This window comes from Lacerta agilis, chromosome 8, assembly GCF_009819535.1.
Source record: "Lacerta agilis isolate rLacAgi1 chromosome 8, rLacAgi1.pri, whole genome shotgun sequence".
NCBI lineage: Eukaryota > Metazoa > Chordata > Lepidosauria > Squamata > Lacertidae > Lacerta > Lacerta agilis.
In genome coordinates this window covers 65,870,645-65,887,353 of record NC_046319.1, presented here as the reverse complement: position 1 = coordinate 65,887,353, position 16,709 = coordinate 65,870,645, and the positions used below count along the sequence as shown (strand labels likewise).

General features: G+C 47.1%; 1 protein-coding gene across 2 annotated transcripts in view; it reads right to left on the bottom strand.

Moving 5' to 3' along the window:
* HIVEP3 (HIVEP zinc finger 3) overlaps positions 1–16,427 on the bottom strand; it is a 51,681-nt gene extending 35,254 nt beyond the window's left edge. The window contains exons 1-2 of one of the 2 annotated variants that reach the window (XM_033158017.1): positions 11,168–16,427; positions 9,473–9,618 (exon numbers count right to left, since the gene is read on the bottom strand). In XM_033158017.1, the coding sequence (XP_033013908.1) occupies positions 9,473–9,618; positions 11,168–16,222 (5,201 nt within the window). In that variant the 5' untranslated portion in view covers positions 16,223–16,427. The remainder of the gene's footprint in view (positions 1–9,472; positions 9,619–11,167) is intronic. The other variant, XM_033158018.1, reaches the window with a different exon arrangement.
* Positions 16,428–16,709: the final 282 nt, after the last annotated feature.

The window sequence follows — 16,709 nt, the reverse complement described above, 5'->3', positions numbered from 1 at the left end:
AAGCTGGGAGGTACTTTAGAGGTCATGGTGTCCAACCCCCTGCTCACTGCAGGACACAACCACAGCATCCATCTACTTAAACAACTCGAGTGAAGGAGAGTCCTCATATATAAAAATGTGGGAAACTAGGAAGCAGACTGGCAGCAGCAATCCAGAACTTCAGGCAGGGGACATTTCTAGCCCTAACTGAAAATGCCAGTGCTGAATGTGGGACTTTTAGCAAGGGCCCCAGATTCAATTCCTGCCAGCTCTCATTAAAAAAAAACACAACCCCATATATTAAGGTGCTGGTCCAAATAAAAAAGAAGACCTGATGCATTGGAGAGCAGTTGCCAGTCAGAACCGATCATACTGAGCTGCTATAATGCAACTTCTCATGTTGCTATAAGATACCTATCTGTACAGAACAAGCTGCGGACATTAAAATCTGCAGATGGCCAGGCCTCTTAAGCATTTCCTCGCAGTTCGCTGCAGGGATTGCATCACAGAATCAATAATACAAAAGGTTTCCAATCCCTATGTCTGCCCGGACTTCTGAAACTTCATCTTAATATGGAGGTTTTTATTATTATTATTATTATTCCAGACGCTTGGCCTCCATTAAAATGGACTCATCTAGCATGCCCGTGACTCTAGAATGGTAAAAACAGGCTACAAAACCTCAGGCATACCAATATTCTAAACAGAGAAGTTTATTTCAATTTTATAGGACAGCAAAAAAAAAAAAAAAAGGTCTAGAGCAGCTTCCCTCAACTTTGCACTCGCCAGATTTTCTGGACTACAACTTCAACCAACATACCTCACCATCAGTCACAAAGAGTTGTAGTCCAAAACAATCTTGAAGGTTGCTGTCTCAATACAAAGGAATTTCAGAAATAGACTGGAAAGAGAAGTGGCTGAATTGCAACTAATCACCAAACTTAAAACCATGGAGAAACCTGGTCTGAACAAAGACATTGGATTCTTATCTCATTATACACGACAAAGCTATATTTAGCCATCTCACCCTTTGCCTTTCCCTGTAAGACCACACCTATCAGCTGATCACCCATTCCCACCACCCTTCTGAGTAATACCCCTCCCCACGCCCTCACTATATTTAAGGGTCTGGTGACTTCCATTTCAGTGTATCTGAAGAAGTGTGCATGCACACGAAAGCTCATACCAAGAACAAACTTAGTTGGTCTCTAAGGTGCTACTGGAAGGAATTTTTTTTATTTTGTTTTGTTTTGAAGGTTCATGTCGGCTTCCCTTGGAGTATAGCACTGCAGGTTTAATTCTTGAACTTTGGACCAAGTAGCGTGTATGTAGGATACTTTCTGCCCTCCTGTCCCTTTCTTCTGCACTGTAACAAAGGCTTCCAGAGACTCTTAACCCTAACTTCCTAGCCGGGATGGATCTTCTATGAAACTAAGGAAGCATAAGCTTCAGGGCCTTTAATCTCCGAGGGGCCCCAGAAGAAACTTTAGAGCACATTGCTTAGAAAATATGAGTTTAGTAGACGAAATCTGAGTAGTACGACTCAAATTGATTGATTTTTGTTGTTGCATATATTTCAAACATCCCAAAGTTTGAGTGTCAGTAGCACAGATGTTGTAAAAGGAGTTGTGATCTGTCATGGAACAACCCCATTGAAGAAGATAACTGGTTACCCAGACCTCGTTGCTGGTTGCATGACAGATTAAGCTTCAGGGCCCCAAAAATGTAGGTCCGTCACTGCTTCCCTGGGAAACTGGTTCACTCCAGGGCTTCAATCCGGGATATGCAACCACATCATAGTACAAGAATAAATCATGATTTCCCGGTTCAGATATAATCAGAAACCAAGGTTTAACGAACTCCAGAAGTTTTCCATTGCAGTGAGAAAGAGAACGGCGGCATGATGATGCTCATTGTCTGTGTAGTACAGGGGTCCCCAAATTAAGGCACTTCCGGGTCTGCGGAGGCCCGTGCGCACACGCACAAGCTATTTCCGGTGTCACGCTGCACCAAAAGTGCACCGGAAATGATGCTTGCACACGCGCACGAGCTATTTCTGGTGCCGCGCTAGAAAAAGCGAGTGAGTGCACGTATGGGCGCGTGCTCCCCCGCCCTCCAGCCCGCTGTGCGATCGTCACCAGAGGAACCAGCCCGAGGCCAGGTAAGTTTGGGGACCCTTGGTGTAGTACATTAAATCACAGTTTTCTGTTTCATCTGTGGTGGGAAACAGAGGTTCAGCAAACTCTGGGGGCTTTTAATTGCAGCAAGAGGGAGGTGATGAGAGCATCTGAGTACTAAACTAAGTCTCAGTCTATTTGATTATATCATGGTTTCCTGGTTAAGATGCAAGGGGAAACTAAGGTTTAATAAGCCATAAGTTTTTCTTTTATATTTAAGGGGGGGGGGAGGAAGATGCAATACCCATTCTAAGTCTATTAGATTGAGACTTCTCCATCTGAATCAGCGCTTTGCCAGACTCACAAATATATTGTCCGCACAGGACACTTTAATATAAGGTACTAGTTTACATTAATTTCTGTTGGTGAGGAGCATCACACTTTTTTTAATAGCACAGAACATCTATTTGAAGCATCATTTTGAAGGATCAAATTAGGTAAAATCTCGTGAATCTTGATGATAGCTCGCATCCAGCTGTCTGAGTAGTGCTCTATCGATTTGTATTGTCTGACCACTTATGTCAAGGACGACTGAAATATTTTATCACGATAAAATAAAAAAGTCATTCCATAACAGGCCATCCTTCTAATTTTATGCTGCCTGCTCCATTTTCTGCTATTTTTATTAGGAACAAAAGTTTCATCTAATCCATTTTAAGAGAGGTGGGGGGGGGAGAAGATAGCTTAGTTCTTCAGGCCACTCTACCGCTTTCCTAGCCAAGCCCATATTTATAAAAAGAATATAACTTACCAGTGTGTCCTTTGTATTAAAGCAACAAAAATAAACCTCTGCGAAGTGTTTCAGACATCAACTCTCTTTAAAAAATAAAATAAATCTCAAAATACTTTCAATTATAAGTCTTTTGGCTGTCTACTCTCTCCCATTTAGACTATGCTAGACAATTTAAAAAATTGTATGTCTCCTGCCATTAAAACAGGAATGGCGAACCTGTAGCCCCACCCTCGACTGTTGTTGGACTACAAGTCCCACCGTTCCTGAGTACTGGCCATGGTGGCTGGGGCTGATGGGAGTTGGAGTCCAACAGCATCTGGAGGGCCACAGGTTTTCTAACTCTGCCTTAAAAGGTCAACACCTGATGGCCAAAAAAAAAATTGTCAGGGAACACTCTCTCTAAGTATGAAGGGCTAAAGTTATATACAGCTATTCCAGCTAGCAGCAATTCACATAAGCAAAATTGACTGGTCATATATTTACTTATCAGGAAACTTTGCGGACCACTAACCATTAGCAAATATCACAGCGCTGTACAAAAATAAAAAAGACAACACATAAGACCGGTTTCCCAAAAGAAATCTGAGTCAGCTCATCCTTCTAGGAAAGCCAGTAGAAGAAACAGGAAAGTTTTTAGCATCCAATGAAACGTCTATGATGTCCGAGGCTGTTGAACTTAAATGGGCAGTGTGTTATGCAAAGTAGGTGTTACTGCACTGAAGAACTTCACCTGAGTCACCATTAAATGAAATTCTGGTATATGTGGTACCACCAGAAGGGCCCCAATAGATGACTGCAGAGAAATAGCTCACAAAAATTCTTGTCAAATCTCTTAAGCCCACATAACTATTTTGGACGACTTCCCAAGGTCCTTATTCCTAATGTCCCTTCAACATCTGAGACAGCATATGCAGTTTTCAATTGGTTCCTGAATAAAAACTAGATGGAATTCAGAAGCATCACTGCCTCTGACCATGGAGGCAGAGCACAGCCATCAGAGCTAGCAGCCATTGATAGCCTTTGCCCCCGTGCATTTGCCTGATCCTCCATCAGAGTTGGTGGCCATCACTGCATCCTGGGGACTCCAACTCCCCCTAGCCCCAGCCAGCATTGCCAATGGTCAAGGGTGATGGGAGCTGAGTCCAGCAACTTCTGGAAGGCCACGGGATGCCCCATCCCTGGCCTATTCCGACTGGCAATGGCTCTCAGGTAGATGTCTGCCCCACCATTTGCTACCTGGAAATTAACAAACTGGAAATGTATGTCTAATTAACAACAACATCAACCTGGGACTTTTTGCAGGGGCAGTTTTAGGGTAGGGTAACCAGTATGGCCACACTGGGTGCTGGCACCATAGGATGCTGCAACAATTATGTTGAATGGAGCATGAAAGGCAGGAGCACCAAATTTTAGCATCTCATAGGGCATTGCTGAAATTTCAGGGTCCCAAATCTGCCACTGCTTTTCCTTGCATGTGCTCTGCCATGAAGCCTTCCCAGTGTGGGTTGATAAGTCTTTCCAACTAACATTGCATATTGAACAACAGTCATCTTGGTGTTTCAAGTGACTGGGGGTGGGGGGGGTGGGGAAAGGATTTATCTTGCAGCTATTTTTAACTTTTCAATAACTATCACAAGCTCTTCAAAGCACTTTCTGAGAGAGCTGTCTGTCATGTATCATTGCTTGATGCACGCAGCATAAACCGGCTGTGCACAATGGAATGCCTCCATCTGGGTAAGAAATTGGAAAGTAAAGCCTTCATGATATTTGGGAGCAGCTCAGGGGTTGCAAACAGTTTCCAGGGGAGACACACACAAAAAAAGAAAGAATAATAATACAAAAGGGAAACTCAAGCAATGACTTGTCCAAAAGCAACATTAAAACAAAAAACTACAAAACAAAGTTAAACAGAACGATATCAGCATTGTGCTACGATGTTCCAATATCTTTCCCCCAGACACATTTGGAATAAAACATTCAGGCTGCAACTCTCTCTTCACTCGAATTCAAGCAAAGCTCCTACTGGAATCAATGGCACTTTGTAGGCCTGTCAATGTGCAGGTCTGCCATTGCTTGTTTGTTGGAAACACGTGAAGTTAGTGGCAGGCACAAGCATGTACAGTGGTACCTCAGGTTACATACGCTTCAGGTTACAAACTCTGCTAACCCAGAAATAACGCTTCAGGTTAAGAACTTTGCTTCAGGATAAGAACAGAAATCGTGCTCTGGCGGCGCAGCAGCAGCGGGAGGTCCCATTAGCTAAAGTGGTGCTTCAGGTTAAGAACAGTTTCAGGTTAAGAACGGACCTCCGGAACGAATTAAGTACTCAACCAGAGGTACCACTGTATTTTGAACACAGTCGACCTGAAATCAGGCAGCGAGTTTGGAATTCATTCTTATAGATAATCCACAGGGCATGGGCTTCTCCCATGCCTTGGTTTTTACTTCCCGGCCTCAGGATGTAGCCTTTCTACCTCATTAGAGAATGAGTCCCTAATAATATTGCATTAGAACCCTGTTATGTACTGAGCTTGGATCCTAGAACAATAGGCAGGTAGGATCCTAGAAGGCAGCAACCTGATTGGTCTGCAGGAGCCACCCAATCTGGCTGCAGGAGGAAGTGAATCAGCAACCTGATTGGCCTGCAGAAACAGCCCAATCAGGCTCCAGGAGGGGAGTTGAATCAGCCAATCACGCGAGACCCATTGTGTAAATAATGTATATATAGCCTGAGGTTTTGGGGGAAAGCACTCACTCACTGTTTACCATGAGCTGAAACAAAGAGCATGAAATCAACACTCAACTCTGAGTATATTTCAAACCTGTGAGAAGCCTGCAAACAGGATATGAGCACAACAGCAACACCTGCAGTTCCCAACAACTGGCATTCAGAAACATAGCCATAGCCATAATAGTTAGTAGCCACTGACAACCTTATTCTCCCTGAATTAATTTAATCCTGTTTTAAAACTATCCAATTTGGTGGCTCTCACTGTCTCTTGCAGGAGGAACTTCCATGGTTTGTCTATGGGCTTCATGAAGAAATACTTGCTTTTATTTCCCCCCGAATCTTCCATCATTCAGTTCTAGTATTATAAGAGAGGAAGAAAAACTTTTCTTTATCCACATTCTCCATGCCATGTATAATTTTACAAACTTCTATCTTCTCACCTCTTACATGCCCTTTCTCAAAACTAATCCTACTTCTTCCACAAGTGTGAGCAACTGCAGCCAGCAACTGCAGAAGGCGGCCCTTTAATACAGCACAGTCAACTCCTCCAAGGAGGTGGAGTCAACAGACTTGGGCCATCTTCTTAAGTCTTCAGGTGGTCTCAGATCTTTGCTGAGATCTTCTTCCCACTGCTCAGCCAGTAAGGGGCCACTGGGAGCTGTCCATAGTCCTAGCGTCTTCTTAAAACAACTTTCCTTGCTATTATTTGTCTCAAAGAAACTCAGTCTAATGATTTCCGCTTCCCCTGAGAGTGCCAACCCTGAGAAGAACAGGATACCCATCGTGGAAGAAAGGCAGGGTGAAAATGGAATTAATAAAGGAAAAACAAGAATTCTGAAATGAAAAGGCACACTTTTCCCATTACACACAAATACGTTATAGCAGGCATCATCATAGAAGACGAATCCCCTCCTGTGTATGTGAGAGAAGGAGAAATGCTACTTCCAAGATGGTTCTTGCTATCTGCAGTTTTTTTTATAAGTACCTGTATTAAAATTATGGTATTTGCATATCCATAACTATTGTCCAGTTAATCAAGAACACTTTTTAAAATCAATCAAAGTAGGAATGGATGGACCCATTAATGTCCTAGTAAAGCATGAGGATGAGAAAAAGTCTGTCCCCTTCCATTTTCCAGGAAGATATTTAATGCAATTTCATTTTTTAAAAAATCTGCACATAAACAGAATTTTTTTAATAAGAACATGGGAGGAGGCCTAAGGGTTGTGCGCTGTCCCTGGTCCTCCAATAATGTTTCCTTCGCTAAACAGGGCATCCAAATGCCCAGGCCTAGAGAAGGTACCATAGGAGCCAACACCTAGGGGCTGAGAGGGTTTCGGCCCCCCAATAAAATATTTGAGGGGGCTGCCCCCCAAAGTTGATGGGCATTGCCATTATGTGATTGATTATGCAGGGCGGGGCTTACCTGGGTCTCTCCAATATTTTATTCAAGTTGGCACCCCTAGCAGCTACTGCATAGGGCTTTTTTGCTTTAAGAACGAATACAGCAAGGAAAGAGAGCAGTGCCGGTGCACTGAGGGGGGTCTTAATGTAGTTGCGCTCAAAGTGTGCAGCAGCAAGAAGCCCTGCCCACACCCTGGGTAGCCAGATGCCCTATTCTGAAAAGTCTAAAAGATGAATACATTTTTAGGAGGCAACACACAACTCTTGGTGATCCATGAACTGATCTGATTCATGATCCACCCAGATTCAATCAGAAGAGTCTGTTTTCCTGAATCTGAGCTCAATCCCTCCCTATTGCTAATCAAAAACTGTTTAATCAATCAAACTGCTTTTATCAGTTAAACACTGCAGCCACCTCTCTCTCTCGCTCACACACACACACACACACACACACACACACAAGGATTGCTTACCTCTGGCTTGGCTATTCCAAGCACAATCATTTGGGGGGGGGTCTGAGGGACCCCATGTTTCTGATATTGCAACAGTGCCCCAAACAACAGCCTTTAAAAATATATATTCAGAAAATCAGCATTTGGATAATCTTCCTCCTTCTTCAACAAAAAAAGCTCATCCTGATTTACAAGTGAAGTTTGGGTGTTAAAGCAGAAACCAGTATGGAATTTAAACCATGTGGAGTGTGTGTCCCCCTAACCTTGAGTGACAGCACCTTTATCTGTTGTTTAAGAAGAACATAAGAAGAGTCTTCCTGGGTCAGACCAAAGTCCTGTCTAGTCCAGCATCCTGTTTCACACAGTGGTCAACCAGCTGCCTCTGGGAAACCCACAAGCAGAACAGAAAGACAATAGCCCTTGCTTGCTATTGCTCCTTGGGAAACAGTAGTCCTGCTACCTCTGATACTAGAGATTTGCATATAGTTATCATGATGGGTGAATGCTCATTATCCCCCATGAATTTATGTTGTTACCTTTTAAAGCTGTTCAAGTTGGTGGCTATTACACATCTTGTGGCAACAAATTCCATAACTAGGCACGGTAAAAGTAAGTATATCCTTATTGGCTACAGGTAGGTCTTGATTTGACTAAAATTGTGGGGCAGGGTTTAAGGATTTATTTAAGGGTGTCCATATTCTTCATTTCACACCACTGCAGTTTGAGCACCAATCGAAACTCTTGATAATTCAGAACAAATGAACACAAAATACTGTGGAGGGGAATGTGTGGCCCTTCAGATGTTGTCAGACTACAAAGCCTATCATCCTGGACCATTGGCCTGTTATGAAAACTTCCCGCGGGGGCAAGTTGAGAGACTAACCCCCAAGGCGGACGAAGCCTCCGTGCCCTCTGGCTACTGGAGTCCAGGGGCACAAAGATAATATGCGATTGTTCCCCAGCTTGAAGAACAACAACACGCACAAGCCAGTAAGGCTAAAACCTACTTTATTGTAGATAAAGTACAGAGTCTGTCTCTGCGTAGCTCATTATTGCAGAGCTGTCTGTAAAAGCGTCCAGCATCTCCTGATGCAGAACTGAAAGTAAAGTACATCAGTAAATTACAATGACATCACATGTGTGGAAAGACTGGTGGATTTCCCACAGGGTGAAATATGACTCTTTGTCAAGTCAAGTGACCTCGCTTCTTGGAGCTCGGTTTGTACTAATATCACAACATGGTGACGGGGGCTGATGGGAGTTGTAGTCCAACAATATCAGAAGCGCTGCAGGTTCCCCACTCTTGGATTATATTTATGGATAAAACTGATAAACTTTGGGACAGTAAGGACCTCAATCCAGAGAATAAAAATAATGTGTGGAAACATCTGGACTGTGCAAATGCTCTTAGACGTTTTCTAGGGGTGGAGGAGGGTTGAGAGGACCTTAGCCCAATGATGCGTGACGTCTTGCAGAATCCAGTGTGTATGTTTTCGCACAAGTTTGTGCGGAAGCTTGGTGACCACGAATGCAGTCGGTGATATGCAATGCTTGCGCTATCTGGGCTGAAGAGCCAATGTGAACAAATGCAATCTGCCTCTAAGGTTTGAGATTATTGTCTTCCTAGCTTCTTCCAATATGATGCTTAAAAGAATTGAATCCAAACTGAATGCTCTGGGGGAAATTGCCTGGGACAATGCACCTTTACAACACAGTTCTCCAGAATTTCTATAGGCAAAGAGTTGAATGACAGATACATGTTTTCTGTCCAACTCTTTTGAAACTCAGTGCTTACTCCATTGGCATACAGATAATGAAAGTCAAAGAGAATTTAAGGGCGATGGACAGACTTGGAAAAGGAAACAATGGAAGGCCGGGCCTGATTGACTCCCTGCTGACTTCCATGTGGCATCTTTTACTGACAAGCTGCTTTCAAGAGGACAGCTTTCCATCAGACAGACGCAACGGGAGATAGAGTGCAAAGCACAATACTCACCCTCCTTCAAAGATCTTGATCCGGGCTGGCTCCCCTCGTTTGGATATGGGAATGTCATCTTCTGGCTTTCCTCTTTTCTCCTCTTCCTTTTCAGTTCTCATTTCGTCCTTTCGACCTTCGTTGGGAAGGAGCGAAGGCAGGTGAACCTACCTCGCCAAAGGATGAAAGTAACGGTTTTATTATTCTTCCAAAGGTTTGTTACCAAAGACAGACACCTTGGACAAGGCTCTTGCGGAGATTAGAGGGGGGGAACATCCAGAAGCCACCCTAACATCAGTGATAATTAAGTGTAAGATTTAAACCTGTTTTGGAAGGTTCTCATTTTAGACCTGGTGCTACTGGTCCGAGCTGCATGGGGTGGGTGGGAACAAGCAATGCTTAATGGGGCAGAACATTTGTTTTAAAGTTGCATAAACAGGATCTGGACTGAGTACTCTGCTCGGCTTGCATGACCCTGTGCATTTTAGGAGTCGTACAGGAGATCACTGGACACAAAGGTGGCTGTGAGTTTTTCTACTGTGCAGTGAGTTTCCCCCCTCATCTTCACTGTACAGCCTCAAGACTGAACTCCAGTCCTTCCTCTCCACTCCTTCCCAGGTTTCAGGTAGACAGTCTGTCCCCAGCCGCCATGAGCATCTTGTATGTATAACTGTTCAAGCATTCATTCAGTGCTTGGAGCGGGAAGGGGCAGGGCATTCCTGAACACTTCTGTAGTGATTAGCATGCAGGACTAAGACCTGGGAGATCGGGGTTCAGGTCTCCACTCAGCCACAAAACTCACTGGGTGACTCTGGAACAATTTGTGACCAATGGGTATGGGGCTGAATCATGAACACACACCCCAGCATCTCCCTGGCACTAAGAATCAAAACCTTCTGACCAGTCAAGGCCTGGGAAATCAGGTGGGAGGGTAGAACAGGATCCCCAGTGCCCAGGAATCCCTCGTCAGCTAGATAACTGTTTCTACAGGACAAGGGAAGAAAGGAAGTCAGGTATGAATCTGGTTAAGTTGCTGGGACCGTTCTCCCAAAGCAATCTGGATTTCATTTAAATTTTCGTCCTGGAGCGATGCCTTTAGCATGCTTTGAAGTTAACCAGTCCAGCACACAACTACCCCCCTCCCCCCCAAAAAGCAAAAACCAAACATACCCCCCCCCCCAAAAAACATCCCTCTTTGAACGACCCCCAAGTGGTTCTAAGCATTTGATCTTCTTTTCATCTCATTGGAAAATAGCCCAAACACAGCTTTTTCTCCAGGACAGTCGTGTAACGCTATGATTTCTAGCATGTCTTCATAAACAGCAGCTATGTTTACCCCAGACTGATCTGTACTGTGTGAAGCTCGGCTAAGTGGCAGACTGTCTTGGATCTGCTCTAGGGATGAATGAACCTGCCGATTTCGGTTTACCTCCATTTCTCATTCCCCCAAACTTAAGATTGCAACTTAAGAAACAAAAAGTGTGTATGAAAATTAGTGTGCATTTTAATGCACATTTCTTCTAACATGCACATTTCTGCATGCGTCTTTCCAGGCAATTTCCCACAATACGATACAATTTGGCACATTATTTTCACTAATCCAGTTTTGTTCACGTGTTTCCCTAATATAGCCACTTCTATATTTTAATGGCAGCATCCACGTCAATTCTTACTCACAAAACAGGTGAGGACAAAAGGAAAACCCAATTCCCTTACCTCCGACATTTTGGGGTTCCCGGCGCTTGAGGGCACAAGCCTCCCTGCCTCTGGACGTGGAGCAGCAGACATGGTGTAGGTTTCTTTGCTCACCTTTTGCTTGGAGTGCAGGAGCGAAAGGGCTGCTTTGGTGGACACACCGGGGAGGTTGGGATTATACAAACTAACGCACCAGCCGGCATACACCGAGGACCTTCGGTCAACTTGCTGGATGTGATTTGGCTTTGTGTAATTTAAATAGCACCAACTGACATTAGTAGTTGTATGGAGACTGGGGAACTGAAATACCTTCTTGACATCTGGCCCCTCTTGGGACTTCTTTGAACTTTGGGCAGCCTCAGAACGAAGAGCTGAACTTGGGGAGGTTGTTGCAGGTGGCTCCACGGGCTCTTTGCAATCTTCCTTCTTCACCATCTGTGGGGATTCCTTGCTTTGCAACTGCTTGCCAGCTGGATGCTTAGATTCCTCTCGCCCTTCAGGGCTCGAGGCCTCAGGCTGTGGAGAGGCTGGCCATGAAGTTCCCTGGAATTCTTCCAACTCAGACTGCTCAGGTGATACGTCCGGGGGCATTTCTGACTTGACTCTCCTTTGGTTGTGCTTCTTCCCTTCCTCTGTTGCACTGGGGGCCACTGCTGCTTCCGACTTCTCCTCCATCTCAGAGAACTCTTCCTCCTTCACCCTTTTTTGCTGCTGGGTTTCCATAGTGAGTTCCAAGCTTCCGGCTGGAGACAGCATCCGCTTGCTTCCTCCGACAGTCGACGGACTCCCTTCAAGATCCAACAGGCTTTCGGATGGCGAGCCAAGAGGAATGTAGCCTTTCTTTTCTGAGAGTGACAATGGCAGCCTTAGGTAGGGTGTCTGGAAGATGCTCTTCTGCTCTTCAGTGATCATCTGTGCCAGATCAAGGCCAATTCCATGAACGTTAGCGGTGCAAACCAAGGTACCCTTGGCCTCGTACTCATCAAATCTGGGCAGGATGATAGAAGAGGCGCTGCAGTGCGACTGAGTGACCAGGATCTGAGAAAGGGTTGTATACATCGCGCTTCCGTAGGAGGGCATATTCGTCTGAATGCGAACTGGGACCACTAGGGACACGACAGGCTCAGATCGTGTAGGCACCACCAACTGAGAGATGGAGACAGACGCAGAGGGACTGCTAGGCCGGGCTAAGATGTGCAGTCTGCTCTCGGAGCTGTAGTCTGCAAATGGGGAGAAGATGGGACTTCTGGTGGGCGGAGAGAGCCTGGATTTGAGCTGGGGCAAATGGGCACCAATGTCACTTGGCAACTGGAGAGCAAGCTGGGACTGGAGGGGCAGAAAAAAGGCAGAATGGAGCGGCGGGGAGCTTGGGTAGTGCACAGGGACAAGGGACGGGCTCTGCCTGAGTGCCACGTCCCCTGGGTGGGACAGCAGCGGAGGGGCAATGTGAAGCTGGCCCGGGTGCAGCAAAGCGTCTTGCAGCGGGATGGCAGCATTCTCAAAGATGGAGTGCGGTATTTGCGGGATGGAATACTGAGCGGAAAAGAGGTCAGTCATTGTCTGGCTGGAGAAGAGCTCCACCGTCTGTCCCGATGGTGGCAAAAGATGTTGGAATGGCAAGAGAGAAATCTGCGGGGTCATGTACTGTTTTTCATGGAGCGTCAATTGTGCCGATGGGTGGTGAAACACCTGCAGAGCTTCGGTGTAGGGATGGGAATATGTGCCCTCAGGGCAGTCCTTTGGCTCACCCTTGTCAGCTGGGTAGGCTCTTTGAGAAGAGGAGGAGGAGGAAGAGGATGGTGGTTGCTGCTGGGGCAAACTTGCAGCTGAAGATTTGCTTGTGGACTGCAGCAGCTCTTCTGTTTCGGTCCCTCCTTTGGAGCCACAGTCCGGCTCATGCTCTGGGTGCCCAGCAAGAGATGCCTGTCTCACCAGGAAACATTTCCTCCTCTCCTGTGGTGCTGATGTTGTTGGTGGGCGGGGCAGGGAAGTGGGAGAGGAGGAGGATAGGCTTCCATAGTCAAATGATTTGCTGCGGTTCTCTGACATTGGAGAGGAGGGAGAGATGTTGGGCGTCTGCTCGGAGACGGACCTCCGCATTTCTCGGGTAGGGTGGTGAGGGTGGTGGTGGCCTGGTACTGTTAGCATGTGTGGGCCAAGCCCAATAGGTTTTATGTGGGATTCAGAAGACTGGGAAGCAGCTTCCTCGCGTTCAAATGACGTTGAGCGGCTGGAGGCATGGGAGATGCTGCTCTCCTGACTGGGGCTCCTCACTGACTCAAAGCTGGATTCTCCAGAAGATTGAGCCATTTCTGCAAGCCTCAGCCTCTTCTTTTTGGGTGGCAGCTTCTCTGCAGGAAGCTGGGAGAGAGACTGGCTTCTCTGTGGCCACTGAAACTCCTCCGTCTTCTCTGGCTCTTTAGGGGGAGGTTCGGGCTCCATCTCTGGCCTGTCCGGCTCTTCTGTGACCAGGATCTCAGGAACTTGGATGTTGGGTTGACGCACAAGCTTTGGCTGCAGGGAATGAGTCGGCCGGCTGTGCTGTGCAGCTGACTGAGAAGTGTATGGCAACGACAGCTTTTCCTCTCCTTCCAAGCTGCTCAGTTGTTCGATAGAATCCGACTTCTCAAAGGAGCTGGTGTGCTGGATGACAGAGATCTCCTTTGAGGTCGTCCTCCTCTCCTTGACCTCCGTACCAATAGATGGTTTTGTAGTCCTAGAGTGGAAAGCGACACCGGCGTCAGAGAGTGGCATCGATTTGCTGAGGTCTGCTGGTGACATAATGGACTCGGAAGTCAGGTTCAAGGCCACTTCAGTGGGTTTCAAGCTAGTAAACTGAGCGGCTGCCCCAGAGCTACAGGAAGATGGATTAGTCAACTCAAAAGCCGGGGGGTCCTCATCATCACCAAGGCTCTTTTCCTTACGCCTTTTCCTCAGCGGAGTTAGTTCTAAACTCGTCCCTAGCTTATAATGCATCATCTGCGGCCAAGGATCAGATTCTACGGAACCCTTCTCAGCTTCCAACGAAAAATGAGAACTGGAAGATCGGGGCTTGGAGACCTGCAGTTCCGAACAGTAATACTTCTTGTGGGCTTCGTAATTATCCCGTTTCTTGTACCGAGCGCCGCAAACGTTGCACTCGTACATGAACCCTTTTGTTTTTGCGCCCTTCCTCGACTTTTTGGTGAGCTCGCTCTCCTTGGTTTCTTGTTCCTCAGGAGGTTTGGAAGAGCTTTCTTTGCTCGCCGCGCCCACGTCCTCCGAACCATACTCCACCCCCAAGGGAAGTTCGATGGCGGGCTGCCGTTTTAGCATACGTGGGTGGGAAGACACCTGACCGCGGCTTTGGACCTCCGATTCGGTGATGTGGTCATCGAAAGAATAGCTACCTCTAAAGGTATGGGAGGAGCTGATGGTGCATGCAGCTGAAGGCATAGAGTGGCTTCGTAGGAGAGGCACTGTCTCTGTGGCACTGTGGGAATGCTGGAGTGATAGCAATGATTGTTCAGGCTTCATTTTTTCCATGTGGGGCATCAGTGACTTAGATGAATCAAGTTGGCTACCAGAGCCGGGTTTGATCTCTAACGCAAAGGGCTCTCTGTACATGCCGGACTTTGGCGATTCAATGCTGCTGCGTCTGGACAATGAACTTCTCCTGGGCTTGACACTATCTATCTCGCTGGTGTCAACAACGGCTTCGTTAATAGTGATTAGTTTGGTGATATGTTCAATAACCTGCGTTCTCGGCACAGACAAAGGAACTGTGCTGAGTTTCTCCTCGGCTGATACCTGGGGAAATTCCTGGGCAGTGGCTGCCGCTAACATGGAAGTCCGTTGGCCAATTCTCCCACATTTGCCAAAAATAATCTCTGCATAAGACTTGGCGTTGGTGTTTGGTGGGCTGATTTGCTGCTCGGCGCTCTCTGACCTGGAGAAATAGCCAGATTCTGTGCTCCCTTTGCTGCCAGGGCTAAGGAAAGCCTGTTCCTCAATCACCTTCTTTCTTTCACTCAATCGGAGAGCGAGCTTCTGCTTGATAGTATGAGTTTCCTCCGATTTATGACTTTGGGCATGCTCCGAAGCCGGCTCCACAAACGGGCTGCTTTCTTCGAGAGACTGAGACAGGCTGGAGTGAGAAAACGAGCAGCTCTCTAGGCTAGAACTTTGGCTTCCCGACCCGTACAACATGGTTTGCTTTCTCCGGGGCGACAGTTCTGCCAAATGGCTCGGTGTGCTCCTGGTCTCCTCCTCCGAGTCGGTGCTTTCACCCTCGGTGGGCTCTTCAAATTCCTCTCCGGCCATCTTCTCCATTTCCAAACCGGAAGGGTACAGCTCAGTCCCAGTCCCCGAGGCAAGACCGGCTTTGATCCGGTGAGCGTGAGACTTCCGATGTTTATACAGATTGCTCTTGGTTTTGAAGGAAAAGCCGCAGGGGACACAGGGATAGGGCCGCTCCCCTGTGTGCGAACGGATGTGTTTCTGGAGGACGCTGGGCTTGGCGCAAGGCCGGCTACAGTACTGGCAAATGTATTTGCCAGGTTTCTGGGGTTTCTTCTCTTTCTTGTGGCCTTCTTCTGAGGATTTCAAGGAAGCTTGTGAAGCGCGGGGAGTGTAGACCTTTGGAACGGAGGGCATGTCCTCTTCAGGGACGACAGGAGGACGGGATGACAAGAGCTGGCCAGGGTGAAGCCCAGAGGATGGAAACGAACTGGAGGGACCTGCCCTGGCTGGGTCAACTAGCTGCCACGTCGTGGGGCCTTCAAGGACATGTTCCTGCTTCCGGGGAGGCATGAACGCTGGCGACAGGGGATGCTGCTGAAGCTGGGAGGTGTGGGGAGGGCGTTCGAAAGAGGGGCGTTTGAGCTGGGCTGGCCCTGTCTTCTCCTGGGTCTCCTCCCTCGAAAAGGGCTGCTGCGCTGCAACGTCCCGGAGGGGAGAGCCTTGCAAAGGAGCCGAGCTCCCCGGATAGGTAGCGGCGGACGAAACACTGCTTTGAAAAGCCTGTCCTTTGACGAGCCTCCTCCTCGACCCTTCCTCGCCCTTCTTTGTGCTCCTCTGGCTTTGTTCAGGATCCATGACCTTGGAAAGGGAAAGGCGAGGAGGGGGGAGATAGTCCCAGGAATCTATTTCGGGAAAGTGTCGGCAGGCTTCATGGATAATGAAGGAAGGCCTCCTCTGTGTTAGCTCGCCGGCATTTGCTGCGGGGCTGCCAAAGGTGGCGGCCAGAGAAACGGTTGTTGACTCGAGATTTCAAAGTGTCACTCGCTGCTATTTAATTCAGGGGGGGGGGAGGAACAAAGGGTGGGGAGGGAACAATGAAAAGGAGAAAAAAAGGTTGGTTGAGGGTCAAGAGAGTTCACACTGGTAAAGCATGACAAACTACTTCAAAGCAGGAAAACTGTCCAAAACCTGTAGTCCAAATATTTTCCTTGTGGATTTTGCAGAGGCTTTAAAGCGGGCCATTTTTATCACCGTTGATGGTGGCAAGCCTTCAAAGAGGAGAAGCAACCCAGAACACTGCCTCGGGTCCTTTTTCTCATGCAAACCTTGGTAAACGTGAGGC